Here is a 21,745-nt window from a genome sequence, read left to right as displayed (position 1 = left end):
CCTACATTATGTTGTAAAGTGGTGTTGGTTCCCTCCTACATTATGTTGTAAAGTGGTGTTGGTTCCCTCCTACATTATGTTGTAAAGTGGTGTTGGTTCCCTCCTACATTATGTTGTAAAGTGGTGTTGGTTCCCTCTACATTATGTTGTAAAGTGGTGTTGGTTCCCTCCTACATTATGTTGTAAAGTGGTGTTGGTTCCTCCTACATTCTGTTGTAAAGTGGTGTTGGTTCCCTCCTACATTCTGTTGTAAAGTGGTGTTGGTTCCATCTACATTATGTTGTAAAGTGGTGTTGGTTCCCTCCTACATTCTGTTTAAAGTGGTGTTGGTTCCTCCCACATTATGTTGTAAAGTGGTGTTGGTTCCCTCCTACATTATGTTGTAAAGTGGTGTTGGTTCCCTCCTACATTATGTTGTAAAGTGGTGTTGGTTCCCCTACATTATGTTGTAAAGTGGTGTTGGTTCCCTCCTACATTATGTTGTAAAGTGGTGTTGGATCCCTCTACATTCTGTTGTAAAGTGGTGTTGGATCCCTCTACATTCTGTTGTAAAGCGGTGTTGGTTCCCTCCTACATTATGTTGTAAAGTGGTGTTGGTTCCCTCCTACATTCTGTTGTAAAGTGGTGTTGGATCCCTCCTACATTCTGTTGTAAAGTGGTGTTGGTTCCCTCTACATTATGTTGTAAAGTGGTGTTGGTTCCCTCCTACATTATGTTGTAAAGTGGTGTTGGTTCCCTCCTACATTATGTTGTAAAGTGGTGTTGGATCCCTCTACATTATGTTGTAAAGTGGTGTTGGATCCCTCTACATTATGTTGTAAAGTGGCGTTGGTTCCCTCCTACATTATGTTGTAAAGTGGTGTTGGTTCCCTCCTACATTATGTTGTAAAGTGGTGTTGGTTCCCTCCTACCTCCCTCTACATTCTGTTGTAAAGTGGTGTTGGTTCCCTCCTACATTATGTTGTAAAGTGGTGTTGGTTCCTACATTCTGTTGTAAAGTGGTGTTGGTTCCCTCCTACATTCTGTTGTAAAGTGGTGTTGGTTCCCTCCTACATTATGTTGTAAAGTGGTGTTGGTTCCCTCCTACATTATGTTGTAAAGTGGTGTTGGTTCCCTCCTACATTATGTTGTAAAGTGGTGTTGGTTCCCTCTACATTCTTGGTTCCCTCCTACATTATGTTGTAAAGTGGTGTTGGTTCCCTCTACATTCTGTTGTAAAGTGGTGTTGGTTCCCTCCTACATTATGTTGTAAAGTGGTGTTGGATCCCTCCGACATTATGTTGTAAAGTGGTGTTGGTTCCCTCTACATTATGTTGTAAAGTGGTGTTGGATCCCTCCTACATTATGTTGTAAAGTGGTGTTGGTTCCCTCCTACATTATGTTGTAAAGTGGTGTTGGTTCCCTCTACATTCTGTTGTAAAGTGGTGTTGGTTCCCTCCTACATTATGTTGTAAAGTGGTGTTGGTTCCCTCTACATTATGTTGTAAAGTGGTGTTGGTTCCCTCCTACATTATGTTGTAAAGTGGTGTTGGTTCCCTCCTACATTATGTTGTAAAGTGGTGTTGGTTCCCACTCATCTCTTCAGTGGGTCATATGATTGAGTGTAGTCTGGCGCAGGAGTGTAAAGGTGAACGGAAAGGCTCTGGAGCAACGAACCGCCCTTGCTGTCTCTGCCTGGCCGGTTCCCCTCTTTCCACTGGGATTCTCTGCCTCTAACCGTATTACAGGGGCTGAGTCACTGGCTTACTAGGGCTCTTTCATACCGTCCCTAGGAGGGGTGCGTCACTTGAGTGGGTTGAGTCACTGATGTGATCTTCCTGTCTGGGTTGGCGCCCCCCCTTGGGTTGTGCCGTGGTGGAGATCTTTGTGGGCTATACTCGGCCTTGTCTTAGGATGGTAAGTTGGTGGTTGAAGATATCCCTCTAGTAGTGTGGGGGCTGTGCTTTGGCAAAGTGGGTGGGGTTATATCCTTCCTGTTTGGCCCTGTCCGGGGGTGTCATCGGATGGGGCCATAGTGTCTCCTGACCCCTCCTGTCTCAGCCTCCAGTATTTATGCTGCAGTAGTTTATGTGTCAGGGTCAGTTTGTTATATCTGGAGTACTTCTCCTGTCCTATCCGGTGTACTGTGTGAATTTAAGTATGCTGTCTCTAATTCTCTTTTTCTCTCTTTCTTTCTTTCTCTCTCTCGGAGGACCTGAGCCCTAGGACCATGCCTCAGGACTACCTGACATGATGACTCCTTGCTGTCCCCAGTCCACCTGGCCGTGCTGCTGCTCCAGTTTCAACTGTTCTGCCTGTGATTATTATTATTTGACCATGCTGGTCATTCATCTTGGCCATGTTCTGTTGTAATCTCCACCCGGCACAGCCAGAAAAGGACTGGCCACCCCACATAGCCTGGTTCCTCTCTAGGTTTCTTCCTAGGTTTTGGCCTTTCTCAGGAGTTTTTCCTAGCCACCGTGCTTCTACACCTGATGATTTGAAATAAGTTCAAAGCAGGATCAAAACCAATGCCAAACTTTGGGAAACTGTCACACTGCTATCTAGCTACTTTACAATGCATGCAATGGGTATTGGAAAACTAGCTAGGTAGGCTACGCCATAGACCTATCCTGCAGTAAGACAAAGTAGCCAGATTTCAGACAGAACAAATACTGCAGTTAGCTATGCTACATTTTCCTCAACTAAGAACAACAAAGACATTCAGAAAGTATTCATACCCCATGACTTATTCCACAGCCTGAATTCAAAATATACATTTTCTCACCCATCTACACACAATAACCCATAATGACACCTTAGGCAGCGATTACAGCCTTGAGTCTTTATGGGTATGACGCTACAAGGGTGCCACACTTGTATTTGTGGAGTTTCTCACATTCTTCTCTGCAGATCCTCTCAAGCTCTCCAAGCGGGCTGTCATGTGCCTTTCACTGAGGAGTGGCTACTGTCTGGTCTCTCTACTATAAAGGTCTGATTGGTGGAATGCTGCAGAGATGGTTGTCAGAGTGAACATCGGGTTCTTTGTCACCTCCCTGACCAAGGCCCTTCTCCCCCAATTGCTCTGTTTGGCCGGGCGGCCAGCTCTTGAACGAGTCTTGGTGGTTCCAAACTTCTTCCATTTTAGAATGATGGAGGCCACGGTGTTCTTTGTGAACTTCAATGCTGCAGAAATGTTTTGGTAGCCTGCCCCAGATCTGTGCCTCGACACAATCCTGTCTCTGAGCTCTAATGAGCTCTAATGTCAATGCCTTATATAGACAGGTGTGTGCCTTTCCAAATCATGTCCAATCAATTGAATTTACCACAGGTGGACTCCAAGTTGCAGAAATATCTCAAGGATGATCAATGAAAACAGGATGAGTTCAATTCCGAGTCTCATAGCAAAGGGTCTGAATACTTATGTAAATAAGGTATTTCTGTTTACACAATTCTATAGGTTTGCAAATATTTTCTAAAAACCTGTTTTCATTTTGTCAATATGGGGTATTGTGTGTAGATTGATGAGGTACTCCATTTTTTTTAACGTACAAAATGTGGAAAAAGTCCTGAATATTTTAGTACATCATTTTATTAGTAGGACTGTAAAGTCATGTAAACAAAATGAAGGAAAAAGTTTGAGAAATTGTTTGTTTGAAGTACAATAGACCAACATAACTACTGTAGTAGGTGCTGCTGGAAAACCCTTGGTAGAGCATGGGGGAGTTCCTTTCTTTTTTGGCTTCAGACCAATGCCTACTTCTCACTTAAAATGTAGTAAAAAAAATAACAATTTAAGTGTTTGTTTATATTTTCCTTTGTTTACAAATGTTGGAGTAAAACAAGCTTATATTTTAGGTTTTGATGTGGGTTACGACAGTTCATGAGTTCACGAGTTCACGACTAATACGTTTTATTCTTCAAGAATCAATCAGTACATATCACTAATTATAAGTCCAAAAATGGATGTAACAACTGCTGAATGCCCTTTTATGAACGGAAGCATAGAAATAGCACATATAGAACATATCTACCGCTTCTTATACTTGCTTTAATAAAAATGACAGATCTATAACTCACATTTCTAGGTGAATTTGGTCGGATCACCCAAAAAGTGACATATTTCAGCTTTTAAGAGGCCGTTCGTTACCTGATAATGACAACGAGAGCACATCTGACTCAGAGCCAGGCCAGAAGCACAGGGTTCACTCTAAACCCTAACCCCTACACTCTTACACCCTACGCCCTACACCCTAACCCAGCGATGATAAACACTACACATTTGACTCAGAGCCAGGCCAGAAGCACAGGGTTCACTCTAAACCCTAACCCCTACACTCTTATACCCTATGCCCTACACCCTAACCCAGTGATGATAAACACTACACATCTGACTCGGAGCCAGGCCAGAAGCACAGGGTTCACTCTAAACCCTAACCCCTACACTCTTACACCCTACGCCCTACACCCTAACCCAGCGATGATAAACACTACACATTTGACTCAGAGCCAGGCCAGAAGCACAGGGTTCACTCTAAACCCTAACCCCTACACTCTTACACCCTACGCCCTACACCCTAACCCAGCGATGATAAACACTACACATTTGACTCCAGGCCAGAAGCACAAACAGGTAATTGCCAAAATAAAGGAAACACCAACATAAAGGAGCCAGTTGGGTCGCCTCAACAGAACTGCTTCAATGCACCTTGGCATAGATTATCCAAGTGTCTGAAACTCTATTGGAGGGATGTGACACCATTCTTCCACAAAGGAAATTCCATAAGCACAAGCATTTCGCTACACTCGCATTAACATCTGCTAACCATGTGTTTGTGACAAATAAAATGTGATTTGATTTGATAATTTGATGTTTTGTTGACGGTGGTGAAAAACTTGCTCCAGAATCTCCCGTAAGTGTTAAATTGGGCTGAAAATGGGGCTGAGATCCCGAACACAGCAGCTGTCGGCTCAAAGGAAAAGGAGAGAATGAGTGTGGATCAGAGCAGCGCTTCAGAAAGCGTCACAGAGTCACAGGAACAGTGCCGAGGGAAACATATAGCACCACACGATGCTACATGGTGGAAGTTCCCCCACGCGTCTGTCCGTAGGAACAGACATCACCTCATCCATATGGACTGACCTGAGAACAACAACGCTTTCGCAGGAGAAGATTCGAGTGTCTTCACCACTCCGACACACCGCGTTGCCATAACCACCAACACACAAGGTAATCCAGGACGTGTCTATTACACCCAGAACAATATTTATAAATATATCTTTAATAAAAAGATTTATAAATCAGAGAAACAAGAACAAAAGACTGAGCTCAAAGTTAAAAAAAATAATAATAATGTAAAGATAAAACTACAGCGGTCAAGTTGTTTCACTTGTAATTTATTTAAATATTTTACGTTCATGTCTATGTTGTAATGTTCCGGAAGAACTAGGCAGGAACAGACCTACCGACATAAGGGCAGAATAATCCCTTGAGGTCTGTTGAGACACTCTACCCTTTGTTCTCTGAAAAGGGGAGATGTGGGGTTATTTGCATATTGCGCCCTGATTGGTCATATGCTAATGATGGGATTTATTGGCATTTACTCTGCCCAGTAAGGGGCTAAGTGGACCTAAACCCCACACCAGAACAGAACAGAACTGCCAGAACCATCATTGTTGCCTTTATTTTGGCAGTAAACCTGTACATCCAGATGTCAGGAGACAGTGTTCACCCTAACCCCTGAACCCCTGACCCCTGACACCTGACCCCTGAAACCTGACCCCTAACCCCTGAAACCTGACCCCTAACCCCTTACCCCCTGACCCCTAACCCCTGACACCTGACCCCCTGACCCCTAACCCCTTACCTGGCGATGACAAACAGGACACAGCTGACTCCGAGGCAGGCCAGTAGTACGTACATCCAGATGTCAGGAGACAGGGGGTTGAGGAAGGAGAACACTCCGGGGTTGGTGCCGTTGGGTTTGTGGTACAGGATACTGATTCCCAGGGTCATAAAGGGTTTAGAGAAGTCTATCACCTTCTCCCTCACATAGGTGATGGTCAGAGGAGCCACAGCCAGGTCTGCTACCTGTCATAGACAGAGCAGGTTAATGCAGAAATTACATCAGGGCTAATCAGAGTGACCACAGCCAGGTCTGCTACCTGTCATAGACAGAGCAGGTTCTATACGAATTGCATCAGGCCTGGCCGGCCCTGTTCCTGGAGAGATACCCTACTGAAGGTTTATACTCCAAACCTGTTCTTGGAGAGATATCCTACTGAAGATTTTCACTCCAACCCTGTTCCCAGAGAGATACCCTCTAGAAGGTTTAAACTCCAACCCTGTTCCTGGAGAGACACCCTCCTGTAGGTTTTCACTCCAACCCTAATCTAGCGCACCTGATTCTTATAATTAGCACATCATCATCTATCACTCCAGTGTTAATGCTACATTGTAATTATTTCGCCTCTATGGCCTATTTATTGCCTTACCTCCCTACTCTTCTACATTTGCACACACTGTACATAGATGTTTTTATATTGTGTTATTGACTATACGTTTGTTTACGTGTAACTCTGTGTTGTTTGTGTCACACTGCTTTGCTTTATCTTGGCCAGGTCGCAGTTGTAAATGAGAACTTGTTCTCAACTGGCTTACCTGGTTAAATAAAGGTGAAATAAAAATAAATAAAAATAAAAATAAACTGAGTCAGGTTACTTATAACTGGGGTTGGAGAGAAAATCTTCAGGAGGGTATCTCTCCAGGAACAGGGTTGGAGTTTAAACCTACAGGAGGGTATCTCTAAAGGAACAGGGTTGGAGTTTAAACCTACAGGAGGGTATCTCCACAGGAACAGGGTTGGAGTTTAAACCTACAGGAGGGTATCTCTACAGGAACAGGGTTGGAGCGAAAATCTTCAGGAGGGTATCTCTACAGGAACAGGGTTGGAGTTTAAATCTTCAGGAGGGTATCTCTACAGGAACAGGGTTGGAGCGAAAATCTTCAAGAGGGTATCTCTACAGGAACAGGGTTGGAGTTTAAACCTTCAGGAGGGTATCTCTACAGGAACAGGGTTGGAGTTTAAATCTTCAGGAGGGTATCTCTCCAGGAACAGGGTTGGAGTTTAAACCTTCAGGAGGGTATCTCTCCAGGAACAGGGTTGGAGTTTAAACCTTCAGGAGGGTATCTCTACAGGAACAGGGTTGGAGTTAAAACCTACAGGAGGGTATCTCTCCAGGAACAGGGTTGGGTAGCTCTGAACTACATCGACTAGTTATTAGTAGCATTACTATAAATGTTGATTGACCATATTCACAGTACAGTCCAGTGGGGGAACTCAGCCACTCATGTGAGCCATACACCTGTACTGTACCTGCACTGTACTGTAGTGTGACAGCAAGTGATAGGCATCTACCGTAAATATCCATTCACTTTTCTCTTTCTTTTCCGTAAAGTAAAACATTTTCTCCTTCTCGTTCTGCCTCTCTCCTGGTACAGGCAAGTGACTCACATGGTCTATGAGTTCCCGCACCATGCCGTTCCATTCTCCCTTATCGTTTTGAGCTCCATACTTCCCGTCAGATACCAGTTTAACCTCGTAGGCAAATCCCAGGATGTTGGACAGCTCCTTCAGTAGGTCCAGGCAGTAACCTTCGAACCGGTCGTTACCGTACAGAGGCTTGTCAGACTTCTTGTACATGACGTAAGGGTTTTCCTGTGAGATGAGGTGATAGAGTCGTCAACATCTCTGTATAAACATACCCCATTAGTAGACTGTGTGGTTTCTTAGTTTGGATTGAGAAAAGATAGTAGAAACCACAGTGCACATGGAGTTCCAACTACCCTCTCTAACTGACTTTGTGTATCTTACTACAGTAGTTACTCTAACTATTGGATTGTTTCTTATGACTACTTGGACTATTGAAATGTCCCTTATAACTACTAAGACTATTGGACTATTATATATGGACTACTGGACTGTTATATATGGACTACTGGACCATTATATATGGACTACTAAGACTATTGGACTGTTATATATGGACTACTGGACTGTTATATATGGACTACTGGACTATTATATATGGACTACTGGACTATTATATATGGACTACTGGACTATTATATATGAACTATTGGACTATTATATATGGACTACTGGACTGTTATATATGGACTACTGGACTGTTATATATGGACTACTGGACTATTATATATGGACTACTGGACTATTATATATGGACTACTGGACTATTATATATGAACTATTGGACTATTATATATGGACTACTGGACTATTATATATGGACTATTGGACTATTATATATGGACTATTGGACTATTATATATGGACTATTGGACTATTATATATGGACTACTGGACTATTATATATGGACTACTGGACTATTATATATGGACTACTGGACTATTATATATGGACTACTGGACTGTTATATATGGACTACTGGACTGTTATATATGGACTATTGGACTGTTATATATGGACTATTGGACTGTTATATATGGACTATTGGACTGTTATATATGGACTATTGGACTGTTATATATGGACTACTGGACTGTTATATATGGACTACTGGACTATTATATATGGACTACTGGACTATTATATATGGACTATTGGACTGTTATATATGGACTATTGGACTGTTATATATGGACTATTGGACTATTATATATGGACTACTGGACTATTATATATGGACTACTGGACTATTATATATGGACTACTGGACTGTTATATATGGACTACTGGACTATTATATATGGACTATTGGACTGTTATATATGGACTATTGGACTGTTATATATGGACTATTGGACTGTTATATATGGACTACTGGACTGTTATATATGGACTATTGGACTATTATATATGGACTATTGGACTGTTATATATGGACTACTGGACTATTATATATGGACTACTGGACTATTATATATGGACTACTGGACTGTTATATATGGACTACTGGACTGTTATATATGGACTACTGGACTGTTATATATGGACTATTGGACTATTATATATGGACTATTGGACTGTTATATATGGACTACTGGACTATTATATATGGACTACTGGACTATCAACCTATTAGTATATAACTACTAAGACTATTGGACTATTATATATGGACTACTGGACTGTTATATATGGACTACTGGACTATTATATATGGACTACTGGACTATTATATATGGACTACTGGACTGTTATATATGGACTACTGGACTATTATATATGGACTACTGGACTATTATATATGGACTACTGGACTATTATATATGGACTACTGGACTGTTATATATGGACTACTGGACTATATGGACTGGACTGTTATATATGGACTACTGGACTGTTATATATGGACTATTGGACTGTTATATATGGACTACTGGACTATTATATATGGACTACTGGACTATTATATATGGACTACTGGACTGTTATATATGGACTACTGGACTGTTATATATGGACTACTGGACTATTATATATGGACTACTGGACTATTATATATGGACTACTGGACTATTATATATGGACTACTGGACTATTATATATGGACTACTGGACTATTATATATGGACTATTGGACTGTTATATATGGACTACTGGACTATATGGACTACTGGACTATTATATATGGACTACTGGACTATTATATATGGACTACTGGACTGTTATATATGGACTACTGGACTGTTATATATGGACTACTGGACTATTATATATGGACTACTGGACTATTATATATGGACTACTGGACTATTATATATGGACTACTGGACTGTTATATATGGACTACTGGACTACCAACCTATTAGTATATAACTACTAAGACTACTGGACTGTTATATATGGACTATTGGACTGTTATATATGGACTATTGGACTGTTATATATGGACTATTGGACTGTTATATATGGACTACTGGACTGTTATATATGGACTACTGGACTATTATATATGGACTACTGGACTATTATATATGGACTACTGGACTGTTATATATGGACTACTGGACTATTATATATGGACTACTGGACTATTATATATGGACTACTGGACTATTATATATGGACTATTGACTATTATATATGGACTACTGGACTATTATATATGGACTACTGGACTATTATATATGGACTACTGGACTATTATATATGGACTACTGGACTATTATATATGGACTACTGGACTATCAACCTATTAGTATATAACTACTAAGACTATTGGACTATTATATATGGACTACTGGACTATCAACATATTAGTATATAACTACTAAGACTACTGGACTGTTATATATGGACTACTGGACTATTATATATGGACTACTGGACTATTATATATGGACTACTGGACTGTTATATATGGACTACTGGACTATTATATATGGACTACTGGACTGTTATATATGGACTACTGGACTATTATATATGGACTACTGGACTATTATATATGGACTATTGGACTATTATATATGGACTACTGGACTATTATATATGGACTACTGGACTGTTATATATGGACTACTGGACTATTATATATGGACTATTGGACTGTTATATATGGACTACTGGACTGTTATATATGGACTACTGGACTATTATATATGGACTATTGGACTGTTATATATGGACTACTGGACTGTTATATATGGACTACTGGACTATTATATATGGACTACTGGACTGTTATATATGGACTATTGGACTATTATATATGGACTATTGGACCATTATATATGGACTACTGGACTATTATATATGGACTACTGGACTATTATATATGGACTACTGGACTATTATATATGGACTACTGGACTGTTATATATGGACTACTAAGACTATTGACTGTTATATATGGACTATTGACTGTTATATATGGACTACTGGACTATTATATATGGACTACTGGACTATTATATATGGACTACTGGACTATCAACCTATTGTATATAAGTACTAAGACTATTGGACTATTATTATGGACTACTGGACTATTATATATGGACTACTGGACTATTATATATGGACTATTGGACTGTTATATATGGACTATTGGACTGTTATATATGGACTATTGGACTATTATATATGGACTATTGGACTGTTATATATGGACTACTGGACTGTTATATATGGACTACTGGACTGTTATATATGGACTACTGGACTATTATATATGGACTATTGGACTGTTATATATGGACTATTGGACTGTTATATATGGACTATTGGACTGTTATATATGGACTACTGGACTATTATATATGGACTACTGGACTATTATATATGGACTACTGGACTGTTATATATGGACTACTGGACTGTTATATATGGACTACTGGACTATTATATATGGACTACTGGACTATTATATATGGACTACTGGACTATTATATATGGACTACTGGACTATTATATATGGACTATTGGACTATTATATATGGACTACTGGACTATTATATATGGACTACTGGACTGTTATATATGGACTACTGGACTATTATATATGGACTACTGGACTATTATATATGGACTACTGGACTGTTATATATGGACTACTGGACTGTTATATATGGACTACTGGACTATTATATATGGACTACTGGACTATTATATATGGACTACTGGACTGTTATATATGGACTACTGGACTATTATATATGGACTACTGGACTATCAACCTATTAGTATATAACTACTAAGACTACTGGACTGTTATATATGGACTACTGGACTGTTATATATGGACTATTGGACTATTATATATGGACTACTGGACTGTTATATATGGACTACTGGACTGTTATATATGGACTACTGGACTATTATATATGGACTACTGGACTATTATATATGGACTACTGGACTGTTATATATGGACTACTGGACTATTATATATGGACTACTGGACTATTATATATGGACTACTGGACTATTATATATGGACTATTGGACTATTATATATGGACTACTGGACTATTATATATGGACTACTGGACTATTATATATGGACTACTGGACTATTATATATGGACTACTGGACTATTATATATGGACTACTGGACTATCAACCTATTAGTATATAACTACTAAGACTATTGACTATTATATATGGACTACTGGACTATCAACATATTAGTATATAACTACTAAGACTACTGGACTGTTATATATGGACTACTGGACTGTTATATATGGACTACTGGACTATTATATATGGACTACTGGACTGTTATATATGGACTACTGGACTATTATATATGGACTACTGACTGTTATATATGGACTACTGGACTATTATATATGGACTACTGGACTATTATATATGGACTATTGGACTATTATATATGGACTACTGGACTATTATATATGGACTACTGGACTATTATATATGGACTACTGGACTATTATATATGGACTACTGGACTATTATATATGGACTACTGACTATCAACCTATTAGTATATAACTACTAAGACTATTGGACTGTTATATATGGACTACTGGACTATCAACCTATTAGTATATAACTACTAAGACTACTGGACTGTTATATATGGACTATTGGACTGTTATATATGGACTATTGGACTATTATATATGGACTACTGGACTGTTATATATGGACTACTGGACTATTATATATGGACTACTGGACTGTTATATATGGACTACTGGACTGTTATATATGGACTACTGGACTATCAACCTATTAGTATATAACTACTAAGACTACTGGACTGTTATATATGGACTATTGGACTGTTATATATGGACTATTGGACTATTATATATGGACTACTGGACTATCAAACTATTAGTATATAACTACTAAGACTACTGGACTATTATATATGGACTATTGGACTATTATATATGGACTATTGGACTATTATATATGGACTACTGGACTATCAAACTATTAGTATATAACTACTAAGACTACTGGACTATTATATATGGACTATTGGACTATTATATATGGACTACTGGACTATTATATATGGACTACTGGACTATCAAACTATTAGTATATAACTACTAAGACTACTGGACTGTTATATCTCTACTTGTACATGACCATCTGATCATTTATCACTCCAGTGTTAATCTGCAAAATTGTAATTATTCACCTACTAAATTAAGTTAAGATAAGAGTTTTCTAAAAAGTAATATATATATATACACATTTTGTGGGACACGCTGTATATTGTAAAATAAGACACTAATCATTTAATTCCAACTTTTTACCTCTGAAATATAGCTAACGGAAGGCTAGCCAACTAACTTATCTAGTAACCACTTCGGGTATGAGGTTGGTGTCTCTTTATACGGATATATCTTGTAATTAAACAAAATAGTAAGGTAGCCAATAACTGAGGACCATATGTCGATAATACAGGCCATATTTTCTTTGATTGTATGGACTTTTGGACTACCCAGTGACTAGTTTGACTATTGGACTACCCAGTGACTAGTTGGACTATTGGACAACCCAGTGACTAGTTGACTATTGGACTACCCAGTGACTAGTTGGACTATTGGACTACCCAGTGACTAGTTGGACAACCCAGTGACTAGTTTGACTATTGACCCAGTGACTAGTTGGACTATTGGACAACCCAGTGACTAGTTGGACTATTGGACTACCCAGTGACTAGTTGGACTATTGGACTACCCAGTGACTAGTTGGACTATTGGACAACCCAGTGACTAGTTGGACTATTGGACTACCCAGTGACTAGTTGGACTATTGGACTACCCAGTGACTAGTTGGACTATTGGAATACCCAGTGACTAGTTGGACAACCCAGTGACTAGTTGGACTATTGGACTACCCAGTGACTAGTTGGACTATTGGACAACCCAGTGACTAGTTGGACTATTGGACTACCCAGTGACTAGTTGGACTATTGGACAACCCAGTGACTAGTTGGACTATTGGACTACCCAGTGACTAGTTGGACTATTGGACTACCCAGTGACTAGTTGGACTATTGGACAACCCAGTGACTAGTTGGACTATTGGACTACCCAGTGACTAGTTGGACAACCCAGTGACTAGTTGGACTATTGGACAACCCAGTGACTAGTTGGACTATTGGACAACCCAGTGACTAGTTGGACTATTGGACTACCCAGTGACTAGTTGGACTATTGGACAACCCAGTGACTAGTTGGACTATTGGACAACCCAGTGACTAGTTGGACTATTGGACTACCCAGTGACTAGTTGGACTATTGGACTACCCAGTGACTAGTTGGACTATTGGACAACCCAGTGACTAGTTGGACTATTGGACTACCCAGTGACTAGTTGGACTATTGGACAACCCAGTGACTAGTTGGACTATTGGACTACCCAGTGACTAGTTGGACTATTGGACTACCCAGTGACTAGTTGGACTATTGGACAACCCAGTGACTAGTTGACTATTGGACAACCCAGTGACTAGTTGGACTATTGGACAACCCAGTGACTAGTTGGACTATTGGACAACCCAGTGACTAGTTGGACTATTGGACTACCCAGTGACTAGTTGGACTATTGGACAACCCAGTGACTAGTTCGACTATTGGAATACCCAGTGACTAGTTGGACAACCCAGTGACTAGTTGGACTTTGGACAACCCAGTGACTAGTTGGACTATTGGACTACCCAGTGACTAGTTGAACTATTGGACAACCCAGTGACTAGTTGGACTATTGGACTACCCAGTGACTAGTTGGACTATTGGACTACCCAGTGACTAGTTGGACTATTGGAATACCCAGTGACTAGTTGGACAACCCAGTGACTAGTTGGACTATTGGACTACCCAGTGACTAGTTGGACTATTGGACTACCCAGTGACTAGTTGGACTATTGGACTACCCAGTGACTAGTTGGACTATTGGACAACCCAGTGACTAGTTGGACTATTGGACTACCCAGTGACTAGTTGGACAACCCAGTGACTAGTTGGACTTTGGACAACCCAGTGACTAGTTGGACTATTGGACTACCCAGTGACTAGTTGGACTATTGGACAACCCAGTGACTAGTTGGACTATTGGACTACCCAGTGACTAGTTGGACTATTGGACTACCCAGTGACTAGTTGGACTATTGGACTACCCAGTGACTAGTTTCCAGTGACTAGTTGGACTATTGGACTACCCAGTGACTAGTTGGACTATTGGACAACCCAGTGACTAGTTGGACTATTGGAATACCCAGTGACTAGTTGGACTATTGGACTACCCAGTGACTAGTTGGACTATTGGACTACCCAGTAACTAGTTGGACTATTGGACAAACCAGTGACTAGTTGGACTATTGGACAACCCACTGACTATTTGGACAACCCAGTGACTAGTTGGACTATTGGACAACCCAGTAACTAGTTGGACTTTGGACTACCCAGTGACTAGTTGGACTATTGGACTACCCAGTGACTAGTTGGACTTTGGACAACCCAGTGACTAGTTGGACAACCCAGTGACTAGTTGGACTATTGGACAACCCAGTGACTAGTTGGACTATTGGACTGCCCTAGTGACTAGTTGGACTATTGGACAACCCAGTAACTAGTTGGACTATTGGACAACCCAGTGACTAGTTGGACTATTGGACAACCCACTGACTATTTGGACAACCCAGTGACTAGTTGGACTATTGGACAACCCAGGGACTAGTTGGACTATTGGACAACCCAGTGACTAGTTGGACAACCCAGTGACTAGTTGGACTATTGGACTACCCAGTGACTAGTTGGACTATTGGACTACCCAAACTAGTTGGACTATTGGACTACCCAGTGACTAGTTGGACTATTGGACTACCCAGTGACTAGTTGGACTTTGGACAACCCAGTGACTAGTTGGACAACCCAGTGACTAGTTGGACTATTGGACAACCCAGTGACTAGTTGGACTATTGGACCCCCTAGTGACTAGTTGGACTATTGGTCTGCCCAGTGACTAGTTGGACTATTGGACAACCCAGTGACTAGTTGGACTATTGGACAACCCAGTGACTAGTTGGACTATTGGACTACCCAGTGTCTAGTTGGACTATTGGACAACAACCCAGTGACTAGTTAAGAATTGGACTACCCAGTGACTAGTTGGACTATTGGACTACCCAGTGTCTAGTTGGACTATTGGACTACCCAGTGACTAGTTGGACTATTGGACTACCCAGTGACTAGTTAACTATTGGACTACCCAGTGTCTAGTTGGACTATTGGACAACCCAGTGACTAGTTGGACTATTGGACTACGCAGTGACTAGTTGGACTATTGGAATACACAGTGACTAGTTGGACTATTGGACAACCCAGTGACTAGTTGGACAACCCAGTGACTAGTTCTATTGGACAACCCAGTGACTAGTTGGAATTGGATCAGTGACTAGTTGGACTATTGGACAACCCAGTGACTAGTTGGACTATTGGACTACCCAGTGACTCTTGGACTATTGGACTACCCAGTGACTAGTTGGAATTGGACTACCCAGTGACTAGTTGGACTATTGGACTACCCAGTGACTAGTTGGACTATTGGAATACCCAGTGACTAGTTGGACTATTGGACTACCCAGTGACTAGTTGGACTATTGGACAACCCAGTGACTAGTTGGACTATTGGACTACCCAGTGACTAGTTGGAATTGGACTACCCAGTGACTAGTTGGACTATTGGACCCCCAGTGACTAGTCTATTGGACAATAAGAAGTGACTAGTTGGACTATTGGTCTGCCCAGTGACTAGTTGGACTATTGGACAACCCAGTGACAATGGACTATTGGTCTGCCCAGTGACTAGTTGGACTATTGGACAACCCAGTGACTAGTTGGACAACCCAGTGACTAGTTCTATTGGTCTGCCCAGTGACTAGTTGGACTATTGGACAACCCAGTGACTAGTTGGACAACCCAGTGACTAGTTCTATTGGTCTGCCCAGTGACTAGTTGGACTATTGGACAACCCAGTGACTAGTTGGACAACCCAGTGACTAGTTGGACTATTGGACAACCCAGTGACTAGTTGGACTATTGGACAACCCAGTGACTAGTTGGACTATTGGACTACCCAGTGACTAGTTGGACTATTGGACTACCCAGTGACTAGTTGGACTATTGGACTACCCAGTGACTAGTTCTATTGGACCCCCAGTGACTAGTTGGACTATTGGACTACCCAGTGACTAGTTGGACTATTGGACAACCCAGTGACTAGTTGGACTATTGGTCTGCCCAGTGACTAGTTGGACTATTGGACAACCCAGTGACTAGTTGGACTATTGGTCTGCCCAGTGACTAGTTGGACTATTGGACTACCCAGTGACTAGTTGGACTATTGGACAACCCAGTGACTAGTTGGACTATTGGTCTGCCCAGTGACTAGTTGGACTATTGACTACCCAGTGACTAGTTGGACTATTGGACAACCCAGTGACTAGTTGGACTATTGGTCTGCCCAGTGACTAGTTGGACTATTGGACAACCCAGTGACTAGTTGGACTATTGGACAACCCAGTGACTAGTTGGACTATTGGACTACCCAGTGACTAGTTGACTATTGGACTACCCAGTGACTAGTTGGACTATTGGACAACCCAGTGACTAGTTGGACATTGGACTACCCAGTGACTGACTATTGGTCTGCCCAGTGACTAGTTGGACTATTGGACAACCCAGTGACTAGTTGGACTATTGGACAACCCAGTGACTAGTTGACTATTGGACTACCCAGTGACTAGTTGGACTATTGGACCCAGTGACTAGTTGGACTATTGGACTACCCAGTGACTAGTTGACTATTGGACTACCCAGTGACTAGTTGGACTATTGGACAACAGTGACTAGTTGGACTATTGGACTACCCAGTGACTAGTTGGACTATTGGACAACCCAGTGACTAGTTGGACTATTGGACTACCCAGTGACTAGTTGGACTATTGGACTACCCAGTGACTAGTTGACTATTGGACTACCCAGTGACTAGTTGGACTATTGGACAACCCAGTGACTAGTGACTAGTGGACTATTGGACAACCCAGTGACTAGTTGGACTATTGGACTACCCAGTGACTAGTTGGACTATTGGACTACCCAGTGACTAGTTGGACTATTGGACAACCCAGTGACTAGTTGGACTATTGGTCTGCCCAGTGACTGACTATTGGACAACCCAGTGACTAGTTGGACATTGGTCTGCCCAGTGACAGATTGGACAACCCAGTGACTAGTTGGACTATTGGACAACCCAGTGACTAGTTGGACTATTGGTCTGCCCAGTGACTAGTTGGACTTGGACAACCCAGTGACTAGTTGGACAACCCAGTGACTAAGTTGGACTATTGGTCTGCCCAGTGACTAGTTGGACTATTGGACAACCCAGTGACAGTTGGACAACCCAGTGACTAGTTGGACTATTGGACAACCCAGTGACTAGTTGGGTAGGACAACCCAGTGACTAGTTGGACTATTGGACTACCCAGTGACTAGTTGGACTATTGGACTACCCAGTGACTAGTTGGACTATTGGACTACCCAGTGACTAGTTGGACTATTGGACTAGTGACTAGTTCATTGGACAACCCAGTGACTAGTTGGACTATTGGACTACCCAGTGACTAGTTGGACTATTGGACAACCCAGTGACTAGTTGGACTATTGGTCTGCCCAGTGACTAGTTGGACTATTTGTATATTCCATAGGGACTATTTGACTATTTTCTGCAGACTATTTGCTCCACAGTTGTTTCAATTCAATTTTTATAGTATTTTAGTCTTTTTTTAAGCTTCTTAAGTATGTTGTGACCCCTGAGACGTGACTTGACTTACCAGGATAGTGGTGACGACCAGAGTCCTGTTGGCCATGGAATCTGTGATGTTAGTCCCCGTATCCTTCAGACTTTCGGTAAGGTTAAGGCCGTTGTTGGAGTTCCACAATCCAATCTGAAGAGGAGTAAATCACCAAAACATTATATTCTAACCATCACTGTCTTCTAACCATCACTGTCTTCTAAACATCACTGTATTCTAACCATCACTGTCTTCTAACCATCACTGTCTTCTAACCATCACTGTATTCTAACCATCACTGTCTTCTCGATAAGAAGCTCAACATCTTACCCCCACACTGTCTTCTCAATAAGAAGATCAACATCTTACCCCCACACTGTCTTCTCAATAAGAAGATCAACATCTTACCCCCACACTGTCTTCTCAATAAGAAGATCAACATCTTACCCCCACACTGTCTTCTCAATAAGAAGATCAACATCTTACCCCCACACTGTCTTCTCAATAAGAAGATCAACATCTTACCCCCACACTGTCTTCTCAATAAGAAGATCAACATCTAACCCCCACACTGTCGTCAAACGTTCATCATTTCCCCAATCTATGTGTCTTAACATCAAAGTTGACAAGCTCCCAGTGTCAATGGGACGCTTATCAAATACTGCACATAAGGACTTGTCAAATAAGGACTGTAGGAGTGGGTAGGACAACTCAGATAAGGACTGTAGGAGTGGGTAGGACAACTCAGATAAGGACTGTAGGAGTGGGTAGGACAACTCAGATAAGGACTGTAGGAGAGGGTAGGACAACTCAGATAAGGACTGTAGGAGTGGGTAGGACAACTCAGATAAGGACTGTAAGAGTGGGTAGGACAACTCAGATAAGGACTGTAGGAGAGGGTAGGACAACTCAGATAAGGACTGTAGGAGTGGGTAGGACAACTCAGATAAGGACTGTAGAGAGGGTAGGACAACTCAGATAAGGACTGTAGGAGAGGGTAGGACAACTCAGATAAGGACTGTAGGAGTGGGTAGGACAACTCAGATAAGGACTGTAGGAGTGGGTAGGACAACTCAGATAAGGACTGTAGGAGAGGGTAGGACAACTCAGATAAGGACTGTAGGAGTGGGTAGGACAACTCAGATAAGGACTGTAAGAGTGGGTAGGACAACTCAGATAAGGACTGTAGGAGAGGGTATTATAACTCAGATAAGGACTGTAGGAGTGGGTAGGACAACTCAGATAAGGACTGTAGGAGAGGGTAGGACAACTCAGATAAGGACTGTAGGAGTGGGTAGGACAACTCAGATAAGGACTGTAGGAGTGGGTAGGACAACTCAGATAAGGACTGTAGGAATGGGTAGAACAACTCAGATAAGGACTGTAGGAGAGGGTAGGACAACTCAGATAAGGACTGTAGGAGAGGGTAGGACAACTCAGATAAGGACTGTAGGAGAGGGTAGGACAACTCAGATAAGGACTGTAGGAGTGGGTAGGACAACTCAGATAAGGACTGTAGGAGAGGGTAGGACAACTCAGATAAGGACTGTAGGAGAGGGTAGGACAACTCAGATAAGGACTGTAGGAGTGGGTAGGACAACTCAGATAAGGACTGTAGGAGAGGGTAGGACAACTCAGATAAGGACTGTAGGAGTGGGTATTATAACTCAGATAAGAACTGTAGGAGAGGGTAGGACAACTCAGATAAGGACTGTAGGAGTGGGTAGGACAACTCAGATAAGGACTGTAGGAGTGGGTAGGACAACTCAGATAAGGACTGTAGGAGAGGGTAGGACAACTCAGATAAGGACTGTAGGAGAGGGTAGGACAACTCAGATAAGGACTGTAGGAGAGGGTAGGACAACTCAGATAAGGACTGTAGGAGTGGGTAGGACAACTCAGATAAGGACTGTAGGAGAGGGTAGGACAACTCAGATAAGGACTGTAGGAGTGGGTAGGACAACTCAGATAAGGACTGTAGGAGTGGGTAGGACAACTCAGATAAGGACTGTAGGAGAGGGTAGGACAACTCAGATAAGGACTGTAGGAGTGGGTAGGACAACTCAGATAAGGACTGTAGGAGAGGGTAGGACAACTCAGATAAGGACTGTAGGAGTGGGTAGGACAACTCAGATAAGGACTGTAGGAGTGGGTAGGACAACTCAGATAAGGACTGTAGGAGTGGGTAGGACAACTCAGATAAGGACTGTAGGAGTGGGTAGGACAACTCAGATAAGGACTGTAGGAGTGGGTAGGACAACTCAGATAAGGACTGTAGGAGAGGGTAGGGCAACTCAGATAAGGACTGTAGGAGTGGGTAGGACAACTCAGATAAGGACTGTAGGAGAGGGTAGGACAACTCAGATAAGGACTGTAGGAGTGGGTAGGACAACTCAGATAAGAACTGTAGGAGTGGGTAGGACAACTCAGATAAGGACTGTAGGAGTGGGTAGGACAACTCAGATAAGGACTGTAGGAGAGGGTAGGACAACTCAGATAAGGACTGTAGGAGAGGGTATTATAACTCAGATAAGGACTGTAGGAGTGGGTAGGACAACTCAGATAAGGACTGTAGGAGAGGGTAGGACAACTCAGATAAGGACTGTAGGAGTGGGTAGGACAACTCAGATAAGGACTGTAGGAGTGGGTAGGACAACTCAGATAAGGACTGTAGGAGTGGGTAGGACAACTCAGATAAGGACTGTAGGAGAGGGTAGGACAACTCAGATAAGGACTGTAGGAGAGGGTAGGACAACTCAGATAAGGACTGTAGGAGAGGGTAGGACAACTCAGATAAGGACTGTAGGAGTGGGTAGGACAACTCAGATAAGGACTGTAGGAGAGGGTATTATAACTCAGATAAGGACTGTAGGAGAGGGTAGGACAACTCAGATAAGGACTGTAGGAGTGGGTAGGACAACTCAGAT

The 21,745-nt window shown here is 41.8% G+C and overlaps 1 protein-coding gene across 1 annotated transcript in view; it reads right to left on the bottom strand.

Moving 5' to 3' along the window:
- The window catches only part of LOC118379933 (glutamate receptor ionotropic, kainate 1), a 162,374-nt gene that overhangs the window by 15,425 nt on the left and 125,204 nt on the right, over positions 1–21,745 (bottom strand). Inside the window, exons 11-13 of the mRNA XM_052468700.1 lie at positions 18,858–18,971; positions 7,494–7,697; positions 5,847–6,070 (exon numbers count right to left, since the gene is read on the bottom strand). Coding sequence (XP_052324660.1) covers positions 5,847–6,070; positions 7,494–7,697; positions 18,858–18,971 — 542 coding nt within the window. The remainder of the gene's footprint in view (positions 1–5,846; positions 6,071–7,493; positions 7,698–18,857; positions 18,972–21,745) is intronic.

Source organism: Oncorhynchus keta, chromosome 18 (assembly GCF_023373465.1).
Source record: "Oncorhynchus keta strain PuntledgeMale-10-30-2019 chromosome 18, Oket_V2, whole genome shotgun sequence".
NCBI lineage: Eukaryota > Metazoa > Chordata > Actinopteri > Salmoniformes > Salmonidae > Oncorhynchus > Oncorhynchus keta.
The sequence above is the reverse complement of the archived record's forward strand: the minus strand, read 5'-3'. Positions and strand labels throughout refer to the sequence as shown.